This window comes from Centropristis striata, chromosome 23 (genome assembly GCF_030273125.1).
Source record: "Centropristis striata isolate RG_2023a ecotype Rhode Island chromosome 23, C.striata_1.0, whole genome shotgun sequence".
NCBI lineage: Eukaryota > Metazoa > Chordata > Actinopteri > Perciformes > Serranidae > Centropristis > Centropristis striata.
The window spans coordinates 3,599,678-3,616,066 of NC_081539.1; the positions used below are offsets into that span (position 1 = coordinate 3,599,678).

At 36.1% G+C, this 16,389-nt stretch overlaps 1 protein-coding gene across 2 annotated transcripts in view; it reads left to right on the top strand.

The window, feature by feature from the left end:
- Positions 1-16,389, top strand: part of reck (reversion-inducing-cysteine-rich protein with kazal motifs) — an 80,723-nt gene that overhangs the window by 44,494 nt on the left and 19,840 nt on the right. For both annotated transcript variants that reach the window (XM_059326710.1, XM_059326709.1), the window contains 8 exons: positions 1,023-1,287; positions 3,966-4,139; positions 9,683-9,895; positions 10,568-10,704; positions 11,031-11,174; positions 12,219-12,407; positions 14,287-14,409; positions 15,327-15,498. In XM_059326710.1, the coding sequence (XP_059182693.1) occupies positions 1,023-1,287; positions 3,966-4,139; positions 9,683-9,895; positions 10,568-10,704; positions 11,031-11,174; positions 12,219-12,407; positions 14,287-14,409; positions 15,327-15,498 (1,417 nt within the window). The remainder of the gene's footprint in view (positions 1-1,022; positions 1,288-3,965; positions 4,140-9,682; positions 9,896-10,567; positions 10,705-11,030; positions 11,175-12,218; positions 12,408-14,286; positions 14,410-15,326; positions 15,499-16,389) is intronic.

Here is a 16,389-nt window from a genome sequence, read left to right on the forward strand (position 1 = left end):
GCTTGCTTGCAAAAGCACACTAACTACTATTCACCAGGACTATTTCTTATTTTGTGTGCTTGCTTGCAAAAGCACACTAACTACTATTCACCGGGACTATTTTTATTTTTGTTCCGTTTCTTCAGTGTTTTTTTTCGGTCGACTACTCCTCCCAGAGATTTGCTCACTTACACTAAAAAGGTATCAAATCGACCGGCTCGGCCATAACAAGCGTGCTATGACTTTTCTAAGGGTTTCGACAAACGGTTTTCAAATTATTGGGCAAAAACACGCCAAAAAATCCCCCCAATGTTACCCTATGGAGACGCTAGAGTGGATGACATCGTAGCTGGAGTGCAGAGGGAGAGAAAAATTTGTCAAAAAATAAATTTGGAAACTGCGCTTCAGGCCGCAAATTCCACTCTACAGAAATAATTTATACATAGAAACGTAGGAAAATTTGTCTTCTCACTCACAATCCTCTGGTAAAGCTGTCAGAGTTATAGTTTGGGCGTAGGACGCACAGATGATCCACCAACACCACCAACAGCCTCATTGGCTCCCATATTAAAAAGGAGGGAAAATTTCTGGAGGAAAGCAGAGGTAGTAAATTCTTCCAATCGCTCTAAAAAAACAATTTCTTCATTTTTCTTCACAAAACACATATGTAGACGTTCAGGAAGAACTCCGGATGCTCAAAGTGAAGTCGGATCAATGAGTGAGATGAGTGCTTTAAGAAATGGTGGTGCCCGACCGTTAAGAAGAAGGATTTTAAATTAAATTCTGGATTTTTACAGGGAGCCAGTGCAGCAAAGCTAAAACAGGAGAAATATGATCTGTTTCCCTGGTTCTCGTCAGAACACAAGCTGCAGCATTCTGAACCAACTGAAGAGTTCTTAGCAATTTCTTTGGAATCGGACTTTTACAACCAAAAAAATAGTTTTTAATCTCTCATTTTATTACTGTACATGATCGTACCTATTCCATCCATCCATCACAAATGTCATGACATCGTACATATTCCATCCATCCCTCACATCCAGGTCTGTACTGCTGTGACCGGGCCGAGGCTACCCACTGCCAGGTGGCCTGCCGGAGAATCCTTCGCACCATGAGCACAGAACATGAGATCATGGAGGGTTTGATCGAGGAGTGTGGCTCCCAGCCTCTTCCTCAGGAGCCCATGTGGCAGTGCTTCCTGGGCAGCGCCCACCCTCCGTCCCCGCCTGAAGAGGAGACCCCCCATCCTGCCAAGATGGACTGTGCCAAGCTGCACTGCTGCTCCAAGGCGAACACCTCACTCTGCAGGTAGGTGGAGCACACTCAGTTGGTAGAGCGTCTTCTGATCGGAGGGTTGGTGGTTCGATCCCCGACCATGGCAGCCTACATGTCGAAGTATCCTTGAGCAAAGATACTGAATCCCAAAGTGCTCCCGATGCTGTGTTCATCGGTGTGTGAATGAATTCCCAATGGTGGCAGGCGGCACCGTTTAGGGTAGCCTCTGCCACCAGTATGAATGTGTGGGTGAATGTAGTGTAAAGCTCTTTGAGTGGTCAAAAAGCGCTATATGAGTGCAGGTCCATTTAACATCTACTAGGGTGGCCATTCGTCCGGCTTTTAAAAGCCCTGTCTGGCTGCAGGCGCAGCCTTAATCCGGACACTCATTTGTCCTCCTTTTGAGAAAAGAACAAAAAGGTCCGTCTTTTGACACCTTACCTTGTTAGTTTAACCCTTTATCGGGCGAAGAACTATATTTGGTAACTTCAGTGGATATCAAAATGGGGTCCCCATGTCTCTCTGTTTGGTTGTAGAACCGCATGGACTTGTACGAGGAGAACTTGACTATGACGGCATATTAAGGCCAAGTATGAATAAAAATAAAAATAAAAATCAGGGGAAGAGTTGCAAATTTACTAGATTAAAGTGCCAAATCTACAAGAAAAAAATGTGCAGATTTAAGAGATTTGAAGTGGCAAATCTGCACGAAAAAAGTTGCAGATTTACGAGACAAAAGTGGGGAAAAAAATAACTTTATCGCAGATTCACCACTTTAAATCTCATAAATCTGCACATTTTTTATCGTAGATTTGCCACTTTAATCTCGTAAACTTTTTTCTCAAAATATTACCCCCCTCCCCCAGGTCCGTATGTTTTTTTTACACATTCTGGCTGTATGTAATATCCTCCAATATTCTCTAGGGTTGAAATTTGGAATTTGCAAGTATTTCAATGAGTGCCCTATTAAGGGTTAATACTTATTGGCTAAAATTCTTCCAAATGGGGCCATTATTAGAACTATTGACATCAAATTGTCTTGAAGATGATTTTTTACTACTGATTGAGACCATAGTGTTGTCCTAAAAAAATATTCTGAGGTAATAAATCAAGTGAGAAGTTTTCTCATTTTGCATTGAAATGAATGGACAGAAATGTTTTTGCAGCCACACTTAGCGCCCCCTGCTGGAATTTTCGGTGGATTGCAGGCTTAAGACACTTCCTGGTTTGCCTCCCTGCTCAGACCCGGAGGTTGCCGCCTGGTTCAGAGCAAGGTTATTATAGTTAACGAAAACTAACGAAATAACGAAAACTAGAATTGAAAAAACATTTTCGTTAACTGAAATTCTCAACTCAACTCAACTTTATTTGTAAAGCACTTTAAAACAACAACAGCCGCAACAAAGTGCTGTACATAAACAAACAGAACAAGAGACAATAAAATAAATAAAACAGGAAATAAACACTAAAATAAATAGATTTATTGCTTTTTAAAAGACAATTTAAAAAACAATAAATAAAAGCAAACCATAAAACACTAAAAACAAGAGCAGAGTCTCATGCGTGGTTAAAAGCCAAGGAATAATAAAAATAAAAATAAAGAGTTTTTTTTAAAAACAGTAACTAACTGAAACTGCATAGTGTGGTTACAAAACTAACTAAAACTAACTAAAATTATAGTGAAAATGTCCTTAGTTTTCGTTTCTGTCAACTTTTTTCATTCATAATTCAGTGTTTCTATTTGAGCATGCAGGAACACATGGTGAATATGTTTACTGAGACTGGGATGTCTACACTCGAAACAAAATTCAAAACACCTAGAACTGTAAGAGTTAATAACCTTAATGGGGCTGAGATGATAAACCAAAGGAAATAAAGGCAAAATTTATTATGAACTCATTTAATCTCGCACCCAAAACATAGCCCATTACAAAAAAACTAAAACTAACACTAAAACTAATAAAAACTAAACTAAAACTAGCAAACTCACTCTAAAACCTAACTAAAACTAACTGAATTTGAAAACAAAACTATTATAACCTTGGTTCAGAGTACATGTTGAGGTGAAAGGTGTTGTTGTGACCAAGGTTATAATAGTTTTGGATTTTTCATTAGTTTTAGTTTTAATTTCGTTGTGAATTTTTGTTTTCAAATTCAGTTAGTTTTAGTTAGTTTTTAGAGTGAGTTTTCTAGTTTTAGTTTAGTTTTTATTTTTTGAAAATGCTTAGTTTTAGTTTAGTTTTTATTAGTTTTAGTGTTAGTTTTAGTGTTTTTGTAATGGGCTATGTGTTGGGTGCCAGATTCAAAGTGGTCATAATAAATTTTGCCTTTATTTCCTTTGGTTTATCATCTCAGCCCCAATAAGGTTATTAACTGTTTTGAATTTTGGTTCTAGTGTAAACATCCCAGTCTCAGTAAACATATTCACCATGTGTTGCATGTTCAAATAGAAACACTGAATTATGAATGAAAAAAGTTGTCAAAAAAACGAAAACTAAGGACATTTTCACTATAATTTTAGTTAGTTTTAGTTAGTTTTGTAACCACACAATACAGTTTCAGTTAGTTATCGTTTTTTTAAAAAGTCTAGTTTTTATTTTTATTTCAGTTAACGAAAATGTTTTTTAAATTCTAGTTTTCGTTATTTTGTCAGTTTTCGTTAACTATAGTAACCTTGGTTGTGACCCAGATTCTGCTCTGTGCTCTGACAGGGACATGTGTCAGGAGATCAGCACTAACTGGGGCAGCCAGACGTGGCAGGACTTCGACCAGCTCTGTGAGTACAACACAGTGGAGACGGAGCTCATCAACTGCCTGGCTGATGTCAGAGAGCCCTGTCAGCTGGGCTGCAAGGACCTCGCCTACTGCACCAACTTCAACAACAGGTCAGATTTGTCTTTTATTTTCATTTTCTCACATGTTCATTTTCATGCCAGTTCTACTGCAGTGCTTTTATTTTGAAGGCGGTTCACGCATACCCACCTGCAAAGAAATGTGTTCCAGAAAATCCACTGAGTTACCTCGGTACCTTGCTTTTTGCAAAAAGTTAATAAAATTCTGGTTTACTGCATCACATGCATGCTCTATATCATGAGGCTCAAACTCGCGGCCCGCAGGCCATTTGTGGCCCTCGTGACGATATTTTGTGGCCCCCACCTTGATATGAAAGTTTAATGTGAGTTTTATATGAATGGCACTTTACCGTGTTGTGTGTGGAAGATCCCTTTAATTACTTTTTTGGGTAATTTTGTGTCTTCTTTTTAATAATTTTGTGTCTTTTTTTTGTGGTAATTTTGTGTACTTTTAAAAAAAATAATTTTGTGTATTTTTTAAATAATTTTGTGTCTTCTTTGGTCATTTTGTTTCTTTTTAAGTAATTTAGTTTTTTTTCTGTCATTTTGTGTCTTTTTTTGGTAATTTTGTGGGGTTTTTTGTTCATTTTGTGTCTTTTTTGGGTCATTTTGTGTCTTTTTTTTGTTGTAATTTTGTGTCTTTTTTTAGTAATTTTGATACTGCCTCAAGCGGCCCCAGGTGATTTGAGTTTGAGACTCCTGCTCTATATTGTTTTTGTGGTTTGAATGTATGTTTAGTAGCATTTCTGGCTGAATGACGGTCGACTCTTTAACTGATAGTTCACTAGATTGTTTTTTGGATATTATTTGTATCTTTCTCACGTCTTAATCATTCTATTATTGTCTGTACGTACACAGCAAAATCGGGAGTGTTAATTCAACTCAGAGTGTTAAATTTAACACTTTTTCTGAGTTTATATAGTTAACTATAACTCAGATTCTGAGTTAAAATTACACTTTAAAAAGTGTAAATATTCTAACTCTTTTATAGTGTTAAATATTTGACACCCTTGCTGTTGTTTTATGACACCACATCAGTGCACTTTTAACTCCAAATCATGTTTTAATTAGAGTGTTCATTTTTAACATACATCGTGTTATTTTATGACACATTAAAGTGTATTTTCAACGCTAAAATCGTGTTATTCCCTTTCACTGTGAGTGTTCATTTTTAACATACATTGTGTTACTTTGACACATTAAAGTGTATTTTAACCCTAAAATCATGTTATTTCCTTTCACTAATGTGATAATTAGCATTCATTGTTTTGTTTTACGATACATTAAAGGAGCATTCTGTCTTTAGCCGAACATACAAGTCACAAAATCTGAAAATCAACTCCAACTGAAGTGAATCTAACTCAGGTGTTAACATGTAACTCGCTTGTGTTAAAAGTGTTAAAACAACTCCAAAATCAACACCCACTAACTCAAAATGATTAACACTGAAAAAACAACACTCCCGAGTGTTGTGTCTTTTTTTGGTCATTTTGTGTCTTTTTTTTGGTCATTTTGTGTCTTTTTTTTGGTAATTTTGTGTCTTTTTTTTGTGTTATTTTATGTCTTTTTTTTGGTCATTTTGTGTCTTTTTTTTGGTCATTTTGTGTCTTTTTTTTGGTCATTTTGTGTCTTTTTTTTTGTCATTTTGTGTCTTTTTTTGGTCATTTTGTGTCATTTTGGTCATTTTGTGTCTTTTTTTGGTAATTTTGTGTCTTTTTTTTGGTCATTTTGTGTCTTTTTTCGTCATTTTGTGTCTTTTTTTGGTCATTTTGTGTCTTTTTTTGGTCATTTTGTGGTCATTTTGTGTCTTTTTTTGGTCATTTTGTGGTCATTTTGTGTCTTTTTTTGGTCATTTTGTGTCTTTTTTCGTGATTTTGTGTCTTTTTTTGGTAATTTTGTGTCTTTTTGGTCATTTTGTGTCTTTTTTTGGTCATTTTGTGTCTTTTTTTTGGTCATTTTGTGTCTTTTTTGGTCATTTTGTGTCTTTTTTTTGGTCATTTTGTGTCTTTTTTTGGTCATATTGTGGCTTTTTGATCATTTTGTGGTCAATTTGTGTCTTTTTTGGTCATGTTATGTACCCACTAACTCAAAATGATTAACACTGAAAAAACAACACACAACACTACAGATTTTGCTGTGTGAAATGTCCTCATTTCTAGCCTGGAGAAAGACAGAGACAGAGGGGGGGATAAAAACAAGAGACTTGGTTGTGTTGAACTCAGTTTGACCCTGGAAGTTTCAGTACCCGCAGCATGTTTTACACACTGTCTGCAGATGGGGGCCAAAGGCCAAATGGAGCGGCTTCAAAGGCTGCACTGGGAAGTCACACTCACACACACATATCAAAAACAAACTCAAATATGCTTCACACATACACACAGCGGGCTGCAGGTCACCTGGTGAGTGAGGCAAACACAAAGCTAACAGTCATTTGATACTTTAGAGGAAATGTTTCTGCACCAGAGACGAGATGTGAGATTCTAATCTGGTAATTCTGAGTCTGTTTTGTGTCTCATTTTGTGTCTGTTTTTGGTCATTTTGTGTCTTTTTTTTGGGTCATTTTGGGTCTTTTTTTGGTCATTTTGTGTCTTTTTTTGGTCATATTGTGGGTTTTTTGATCATTTTGTGGTCAATTTGTGTCTTGTTTTTTGGTCATTTAGTGTCTTTTTTTCGGTAATTTTGTAGACTGTTTTTTGGTCATTTAGTGTCTTTTTTTGGTCATTTTGTGTCTTTTTTGGCCATTTTGTGTCTGTTTTTGGTCATTTTGTGTCTTTTTTGGTCATTTTGTGTCTGTTTTTGGTCATTTTGTGTCTTTTTTGGTCATATTGTGGGTTTTTGATCATTTTGTGGTCAATTTGTGTCTGTTTTTTGGTCATTTAGTGTCTTTTTCGGTAATTTTGTGACTGTTTTTGGTAATTTTGTGTCTTTTTTTTGGTCATTTTGTGTCTGTTTTTTGTCATCTAGTGTCTTTTTTGGTCATTTTTGTGTCTTTTTTGGCCATTTTGTGTCTGTTTTTGGTCATTTAGTGTCTTTTTTTGGTCATTTTGTGTCTGTTTTTGGTCAATTTGTGTCTTTTTTGATCATATTGTGGGTTTTTTGATCATTTTGTGTTCAATTTGTGTCTGTTTTTGGTCATTTAGTGTCTTTTTGGTAATTTTGTGACGGTTTTTGGTAATTTTGTGTCTTTTTTTGGTCATTTTGTGTCTTTTTTTGGTCATTTTGTGTCTTTTTTGGTCATTTTGTGTCTTATTTTTGGTCATTTTGTGTTATTTTGGTCATTTTGTGTCTTTTTTTTGGTCATTTTGTGTCTTTTTTGGTCATTTTGTGTCTTTTTTTGTTATTTTGTGTCTTTTTTTGGTAATTTTGTGTCTTTTTTTGGTCATTTTGTGTCTTTTTTTGTCATTTTGTGTCTTTTTTTGTCATTTTGTGTCTTTTTTTGTCATTTTGTGTCATTTTGGTCATTTTGTGTCTTTTTTTTGTCATTTTGTGTCTTTTTTGGTAATTGAATTGAAAGTGATTCAAGATGCATTTCTACAGTTTGTTTAAATACTTGCACTGCAAAAAAAGGTGTTTAGTCTAAAAACCAGATAAAACAGTAAATCTGAGGGAAATGATCTTGCTGCATGGACAGATAATTTACCTTGACAAGATTTCTAAAATTAAGATTATTAAATCTAGAAATAAGGGAGCTGCACTTGATAACTGTAGACTCTAGGTGTCAGCAGAGTGCTTGAATCCTGATGATTTTATACCCTGTAAAGCATAGGTCTCAAACTCGCGGCCTGTGGGCCAGTTGTGGCCCTTGTGGCGATTTTTTGTGGCCCCCACCTTGATATGAAAGTTTAATGTGAGTTTTATATGAATGGCACTTTACCGTGTTGTGTGGGGAAGGTCCCTTTAATTACTTTTTTTTGCAATTTTGTGTCTTTTTTTTAATAATTTTGTATCTTTTTTGGTAATTCTGTGTCTTTTTTTGGTAATTTTGTATATTTTCTCAATAATTTTGTGTCTTTTTAAGTAATTTTTGTGTCTTCTTTTAGGGTAATTTTGTGTCTTTTTTTGGTAATTTTGTGTCTTTTTTAGGATAATTTTGTGTCTTTTTTTTTGTCATTTTGTTTCTTTTTTTAAGTAATTTAGTTTTTTTCTGTAATTTTGTGTCTTTTGGGTCATTTTGTGTCTTTTTAAAAATAATTTTGTGTATGTTTTGGTAATTCTGTGTATTTTTGGGTCATTGTGGGTCTTTTTAAAGTAATTTAGTGTCTTTCTTTGGTCATTTTGTGTCTTTTTTTAGGTAATTTAGTTTTTTTTCCATCATTTTGTGTCTTTTTTAGTAATTTTGTGTCTTTTTTTTAGTCATTTTGATACTGCCTTCAGCGGCCCCCAGGTAATTTGAGTTTTAGACCCCTGCTGTAAAGTGTACAACATCATGTGTCCAGACAAAGCGAAAAGCAAGCATTTTTTGAAAAAAACCCAAGATAAACAAAGCATCCAGTCATCAGGAGCAAACAGAGTGAAGGAACACACCCAAACGTTCTCCCGTTAAACCAACAATTAGCTGACTCACTGGAGACCAAACCTGCTAATCAGACATCAGAGACATTTCCTGGTGCAGAGAAGGAGAACGACTCTATATCATCCAGTCTGAGCACAACACTGGTTTAACTGAATTACAATCCTTAACTTCCATTCTTGAGTTTGTTATATATATATATTTTTTAACTTAGTTTTCTTGAACGATTATAGTGTGTAGGTGTAACACAGACACATAAGTCAACCTTGCAATTAATCAACAGGTCCTTGTTGTCCAATTACTATTTCTTTTATTTTTTAAGTAATTTAGTTTTTTTCTGTCATTTTGTGTCTTCTTTGGTAATTCTGTGTATTTTTTGGTCATTTTGTGTCTTTTTTGTCATTTTGTGTCCTTTTTTTGGTGATTTTGTGTCTTTTTTGGGTCATTTTTTGTCTTTTTTGGGTCATTTTGTGTCTTTTTTGGGTAATTTTGTGTCTTTTCTTGGTAATTTTGTGTCTTTTTTTGGGTAATTTTGTGTCTTATTTTTGGTCATTTTGTGTCTTTTTTGGGTCATTTTTTTGGTCATTTGGTGTCTTTTTTTGGTCATTTTGTGTCGTATTTGGGTAATTTTTTGTCATTTTTGGGTCATTTTGTGTCTTTTTTTGGGGTCATTTTGTGTCTTTTTTTAGGTCATTTTGTGTCTTTTTTTTGTCATTTTGTGTCTTTTTTTGGTCATTTTGTCTTTTTTTTAGTAATTTTGTGTCTTTTTTTTTGTCATTTTGTGTCTTTTTTGGTCATTTTGTCTCTTTTTTTAGTAATTTTGTGTCTTTTTTCAGTCATTTTGACACTGCCTCCAGCGGCCCCCAGGTAATTTGAGTGTGAGACCCCTGCTCTACATCCATGACTCATGAGGATTGATACAACTCCCCTCTTGATTTTAGGAGAAATGAAATCCCAAATCAAGTTTTTCCAGTTAAACTCTCTCCAGCTCCTGGAGCTAGTGGACTATTTCTGACTTTTTTTAACAATGATTTCTCTTTGAGTTGTTGTGTTTTTCTGTCCTCAGGCCCACCGAGCTGTTCCGCAGCTGTAACGTCCAGTCGGACCAGGGCGCCATGAACGACATCAAGCTGTGGTCCAACGGCACCATCAAGATGCCCTTCATGAACATCCCTGTTCTGGACATCAGGAAGTGTCTCCCCGACATGTGGAAGGCCGTGGCCTGCTCTCTGCAGATCAAACCGTGCCACAGCAAGTCCAGAGGCAGCGTCATATGCAAGTATGTCAGCATGAATACTAAAGCTCAGCTACAAGTTATGGTTATAACAACAGTAATACAGTAATAACAACACATAGAAACAAGCGAACACCCTCCGCCCCAGACCCTCACATCCCACCATCCTATAAAAAACAAAGCACAAACTGAGGAAGCTCCATCTCAACATGGAGCAGCTTAGAAATTAATTAGATAAAAAATAGAGTAAGGTAATAAAAAAATAAAAAAAATAAAAATATCTAAAAAAACAAAAGTTAATAATAATAACAATAAAACGTTTTTTCAAAATAAAAATATATATATAAAAAAAGGAAATAATAATAACAATAAAAAGTTTTTTTGAAATAAAAATATTAAAAAAAATAAAAGTTGATGATAATAACAATCAAAAGTTTAAAAAAATAAATAAATAAAATAAAAATAAAAAAAGATAAAACAATAAATAAATAATTAAGAAGTAGAGCATGATAATATATATAAATAGACTATTAAACAGTAGCAAATAAATAAATAAATAAAAGAGAAGATGTTATAACACTAAGATGCATGAGCAGAAAAATTAAAAAGATACGTCTTAAGTTTGCTCTTAAAAATATGACTTTATGTTGATTGGCTCTTCTAGATTTACTTCTAGCAGTGTTACACTGTTTTCAGTTCTCTCTTCTATGTGCTCAGGTCAGACTGTGTGGAGATCCTGACCCAGTGTGGGGACAGGAAACGTTTCCATGAAGGACAAACTCCAGAGAGGATCTGTGAGCTGCTGTCCCCCATCGATGACCCCGAGCGCTGCATCCCCCTCCACACATACCTGAGTGAGCTGGCAGCCATTCTTTCTTGTTGGGCAAGACTGGGCTAATGCTAGATTGCTAACACTCTAAACTAAAACATTGGTAAACTTTTAGTATGTTTTAAGTACACCTGATGCTGCTGTAAACCACTGAGAAACCTTTTGGTAGACTTTTTTTTAGGGTTAAACTATATTTGCACCCGACTAAAAGCTGAGTATTTTTTTAAAAAAAACTCTCATTTTTATTTTTATTTCTATTTCAGTTAACGAAAATGTTTTTTTAATTCTAGTTGTCGTTATTTAGTTAGTTTTTGTTAACTATAATAACCTTGATTCACACACTCCCTCCAGCCCCCAGTCCTCTAGGGAAGAGCATCGTGGAGGAGGTGATCCATCCCTGCAACCCCAACCCCTGCCCCAGCAACCACCTCTGCCACGTCAACAGGAAGGGCTGCCTCGACGAACTCAACTGTCAGCCGTTCCTCTGTGTGCCAGGTACGAGCCACCGCTTCAACGTTACAGCAGCGTTACTGTGTGACTGCAACCTGGCGGTCACTGGCCCTCATTTATCAAACGAGCGCAGATCTGATCGTATATTTCATCTTACGACTGTGTTCACGTGTGATTTATCAAACGATCGTATCTCTCCAATCACAGCGTGAGAATGATCAGCTGTTGATAAATGTGGCGGCTCGAAACAATCCTCATTTAAATACCATGCCCTGATATATATTACACGTCCAAACTGATAAATGCTGAGCCTTGTAGAAATGATCGTACGCCCACTTTACGCTCACATCCAGACTGATAAATGCCGAGCCTTGTAGAAATTACCGTACGCCCACTTTACTCTCACGTCCAAACTGATAAATGCCGAGCCTTGTAGAAATGACCGTACGCCCATTTTAGGCTCACGTCCAAACCGATAAATGCCGAGCCTTGTAGAAATGACCGTACGCCCACTTTAGGCTCACGTCCAAACCGATAAATGCAGAGCCTTGTAGAAATGACCGTACGCCCACTTAACGCTCACGTCCAAACCGATAAATGCCGAGCCTTGTAGAAATGATCGTACGCCCACTTTACGCTCACGTCCAGACTGATAAATGCAGAGCCTTGTAGAAATGATCGTACGCCCACTTTACGCTCACGTCCAAACCGATAAAAGCCGAGCCTTGTAGGAATGACCGTACGCCCACTTTACGCTCACGTCCAAACCGATAAATGCCGAGCCTTGTAGAAATGATCGTACGCCTACTTTACGCTCACATCCAAACTGATAAAAGCCGAGCCTTGTAGGAATGACCGTACGCCCACTTTACGCTCACGTCCAAATGGATAAATGCCGAGCCTTGTAGAAATGACCGTACGCCCACTTTACGCTCACGTCCAAACTGATAAATGCCGAGCCTTGTAGGAATGACCGTACGCCCACTTTACGCTCACGTCCAAATGGATAAATGCCGAGCCTTATAGAAATGATCGTACGCCCACTTTACGCTCATTTCCTGTCGTACGCTCCTTTGTGTGTCACTACAGGCTGTAAACTCGGGGAGGCCTCAGAGTTTCTGGTGCAGCAGGACGCTCGTATCCAGGTGCCGACTCGTACTGGACCTACTGGTTGCCACGAGGTGTGCAGCTGTGGTGTCAGTGGGCGTCTGGAGAACTGTGTGGAGATGCCCTGCGTGGACACCAACAAGCCCTGCATCGTAGAAGGACTGAGGAAGAGTAAGACGCCCCTCATTTCTTTTTTTGCATGTCCAAAGAGTTTCCACAGGTCCCTAAAATACAACAAAAGTCTGAGATACAGCACAAGTTCTCTATTTTGTACAAGTTTATTAACATACAGTCATGGAAAAAAATAGTAGACCCTTGTTTTCTTCAATTTCTTGTTCATTTTAATGCCTGGTGCAACTAAAGGTACATTTGTTTGGAGAAATATAATGATGACAACAAAAATAGCTCATAAGTTTAATTTAAGAGCTGATTTCTAGACATTTTCCATGGTTTTATTTGATTATGATTTTGGTTATTATCGAGAAAACTATGGAAAATGTCTAGAAATCAGCTCTTAAATTAAACTTTTATGATCTGTTTTTGTTGTTATCATTATGTTTGACTGAATGAAAATGATAGAAAAAGCTTCTAGAACAATTTTTCTTTTAATTTATTATAAATGTAGAAAGATGTTTGTGGTCTTTTTGTTGTTCAGACACACAATAAAACAGATTTTAACTCCATGGTGAATCAGAAGATAGATAAAATATAAAACTTGTGAGTGACACACTGTAAAATATTTACAACAAATATTAACCGTAGAATCAAATCAAACTGTATCGATTCGAATTGAACTGTAATAAAAGTATAAAGTCTTTGAATCGTATCGTAACCTGTTTATCTAGATGTGAATCGAATCGTTTGTCACAGAGAGATGTGCAACTCTACTATATTATAAGACTAAAACTATCCATTAAAAGCATAGAATGAATAGAATATATAATATCTCACAGTTCCTGCTCTGTTTCAACATTAGGATTGCATTGGGAACCCTCATACACAAAAGCTCATCATTAATTACACTGAGTCTAATTTTCATCATGCATTGCTGTCGTTTTTTCACTTGGGGGAACCAAAGTCAAAAAAGTTCCAAATCAACACACAGTGCAGTGCAGTTAAGATGTTATGAGTGCTCATTCTCTCTCACTTGTGTTTTCATGTTTTTGTTTTTATGCACTGCTCTGCTCTTTTTAACCCTCTATGGTACAGTGTTGCCCCATTTTTGGCCTGTCAAATTTCTACAAAGCATGTTTTTGGGTGATGCGATACTTTAAAAAGAAAAGGAAGAGTATAGGGAACCAATAGCAATGCTTCAATTTGTCACATGACCTCCAGGAGGCCATGTTGAAACCCTTTTTTGCAGACTTTTCTAAAGAAAACAGCTTTAAAAATCACTCAAAACGTCATTTCCTGGCCCTTTTCCATCCAAATCATACGATTCTTTATCTTCTATTTTCTTCTAATTGGGGCCATTATTTACACTATTAACATCAGATTGTCTTGAAGAAGATTTTTTACTAGTGATTGAGACCATAGTGTTGTCCTGAAAAACATTTCTGAGGTAATAAATCAAGTGAGAAGTTTTCTCATTTTGCATTGAAATGAATGGACATAAATGTTTTTGCAGTCAAACTTAGCGCCCCCTGCTGGGATTTTTGGTAGAATGCAGCTTAAGGCACTTCCTGGTTTGCCTCCCTGCTCAGACCAGGAGGTTGCCGCCTGTTTGCAACTTAATTGTTTAATTGCTACGTATTGTTTTCTCCCACATCTGACTTCACGATTAAGATTCACTTTATTGATCCCATTGAAGTGTCTCAGATGTCAGAGATACAAGAGGAGATCCATTGTAAAGATATGTAACTGGAATATTAGGTACATTATTAGCATGAATGGAAGAAGAAAACATTATTTACACATTTATTTAACAGATAAAGTAACCAAAAAATGTATTGAAGCAAAAATAGTCACAAATAGAGTGTGGAAATCAGATATTTTGGGATGTAAACCATCACGTCCATGTTGCTGACATGTTTTCTGATGGTCCCACCAGGCCACGGGAAGTCCTTCAGGATCAACTGTCGTACCTGTTCCTGCTTCGCTGGAGACACCATCTGCTCTTCAAGAGAATGTCTCAGCCTCGACAGCTCCAACGAGGACCGCAGACACTTTACTGGTGCGTCTGTGTGTGTGTGTGTGTGTGTGTGTGTGTTGTTTGAATGTAAATCAGGGGTCTCAAACTCAAATAACCTGGGGGCCGCTGGAGGCTGGACACAAAATTACTAAAAAAAAGACACAAAATTACAAAAAAAAGACACAAAATTTCAAAAAAAATACACAGAATTACCAAAAAGGCACAACATTATTTAAAAAAAGACACAAAAAATATTTTTAAAAAGACACAAAATGACTCGAAAAGGACAGATTGAATGGGTCTCAAACTCGCGGCCCTCCTGACGATATTTTGTGGCCCTCGTGATGATATTTTGTGGCCCCCACCTTGATATGAAAGTTTAATGTGAGTTTTATATGAATGGCACTTTACCGTGTTGTGTGTGGAAGGTTTTGTGTCTTTTTTTAATAATGCTGTGTCTTTTTTAAATTATTTTTGTCTTTTTTAAAAATTGTGTGTCTTTTTTTTGGGTTATTTTGTGTCATTTTGGTAATTTTGTGTCTTTTTTTGGTCATTTTGTTTCTTTTTTAAGTAATTTGTTTTTTTCTGTCATTTTGTGTCTTTTTAAAAATAATTTTGTGTCTTTTTTGGTAATTTAGTGTATTTTTTGGTCATTTTGTATCTTTTTTAGTAATTTTGTGTCTTTTTTTGTAATTTTGTGTCTTTTTTGGTCATTTTGTGTCTTTTTTAAGTAATTTTGTGACTTTGATACTGCCTCCAGCGGCCCCCAGGTAATTTGAGTTTGAGACCCCTGATCTTATCTAAACCCTAAACCTTAATACCTAATGTGAATCCATTATTATAACATTGTTCTCACCAAAGTGATTACTGAGATGTGTAAATGTGGTGACACTGTTAGAAACAGGGTGTCCAGTGTTCAGATGACCAGTCAGTGTCTCCCTCTCCCTGTCCTCCTGCAGGTCTTCCCTGTAGCTGTCCGGACCGGTTTGTCCCCGTGTGCGCCTTAAACGGGCGTACGTACCCCAGCGCCTGCGTGGCGCGCTGCATGGGCTTCAAGGATCACCAGTTTGTCTTCGGCTTGTGCCGCCTCAGTAACCCCTGCACCAGCAAACCCTGCCAGAGGAACCAGAGGTAGGTGGTGGTGCCTTCAGGGACACAGTTCAGAATTACCATTCACTCACACACATATAAAACAAAACACACTCACACACTATAGTAAAAACCTCACACACTTACAACTGAAATGCTTTCATTTTTTATGTCTTTTTTTGTAATCTTGGGTCTTTTTGGTCATTTTGTGTCTTTTTTGTAATTTTGTGTCTTTTTTGGTCATTTTTATATCTTTTTTAAGTAATTAATTTTTTTCTGTCATTTTGTGTCTTTTTTAGTAATTTTGTCTTTTTTGGTCATTTTGTGTCTTTTTTGGTCATTTTGTGTCTTTTTTGTAATTCTGTGTCTTTTTTGGTCATTTTTATGTATTTTTTAAGTTATTTAGTTTTTTCTGTCATTTTGTGTCTTTTTTTTAGTAATTTTGTGTCTTTTTTTGGTAATTTTTATGTATTTTTTAAGTAATTTAGTTTTTTCTGCCATTTTGTGTCTTTTTTAAATATTTTTTTGTCTTTTTGGGTAATTCTGTGTATTTTTTTGGTCATATTGTTTCTTTTCTTTTTTTTTTAGTAATTTTGTGTCTTTATTGGTCATTTTGTGTGTTTTTTTGGTCATTTTGTGTCTTTTTTTTTTGTAATTTTCTTTTTCTGGTCATTCTGTGTCTTTTTTTAAATAATTTAGTTTTTCTGTCATTTTGTGTCTTTTTTTGGTCATTTTGATACTGCCTCCAGTCCCCACCCATCAGTTTGCACCCCAATGTTTTAATTAATGCCAGTAAATTCTACTTTGCCAATTGTTTAATTGGTGTTAGATTACTGTAAATAAAACTTGGGTTTTTCATTAAAAGCATTGGAGCACCTCAAAGTGAACAATCTGTCACCGTCGTGGTTTTCTTTGAAGTGTACTTTTTTTTTT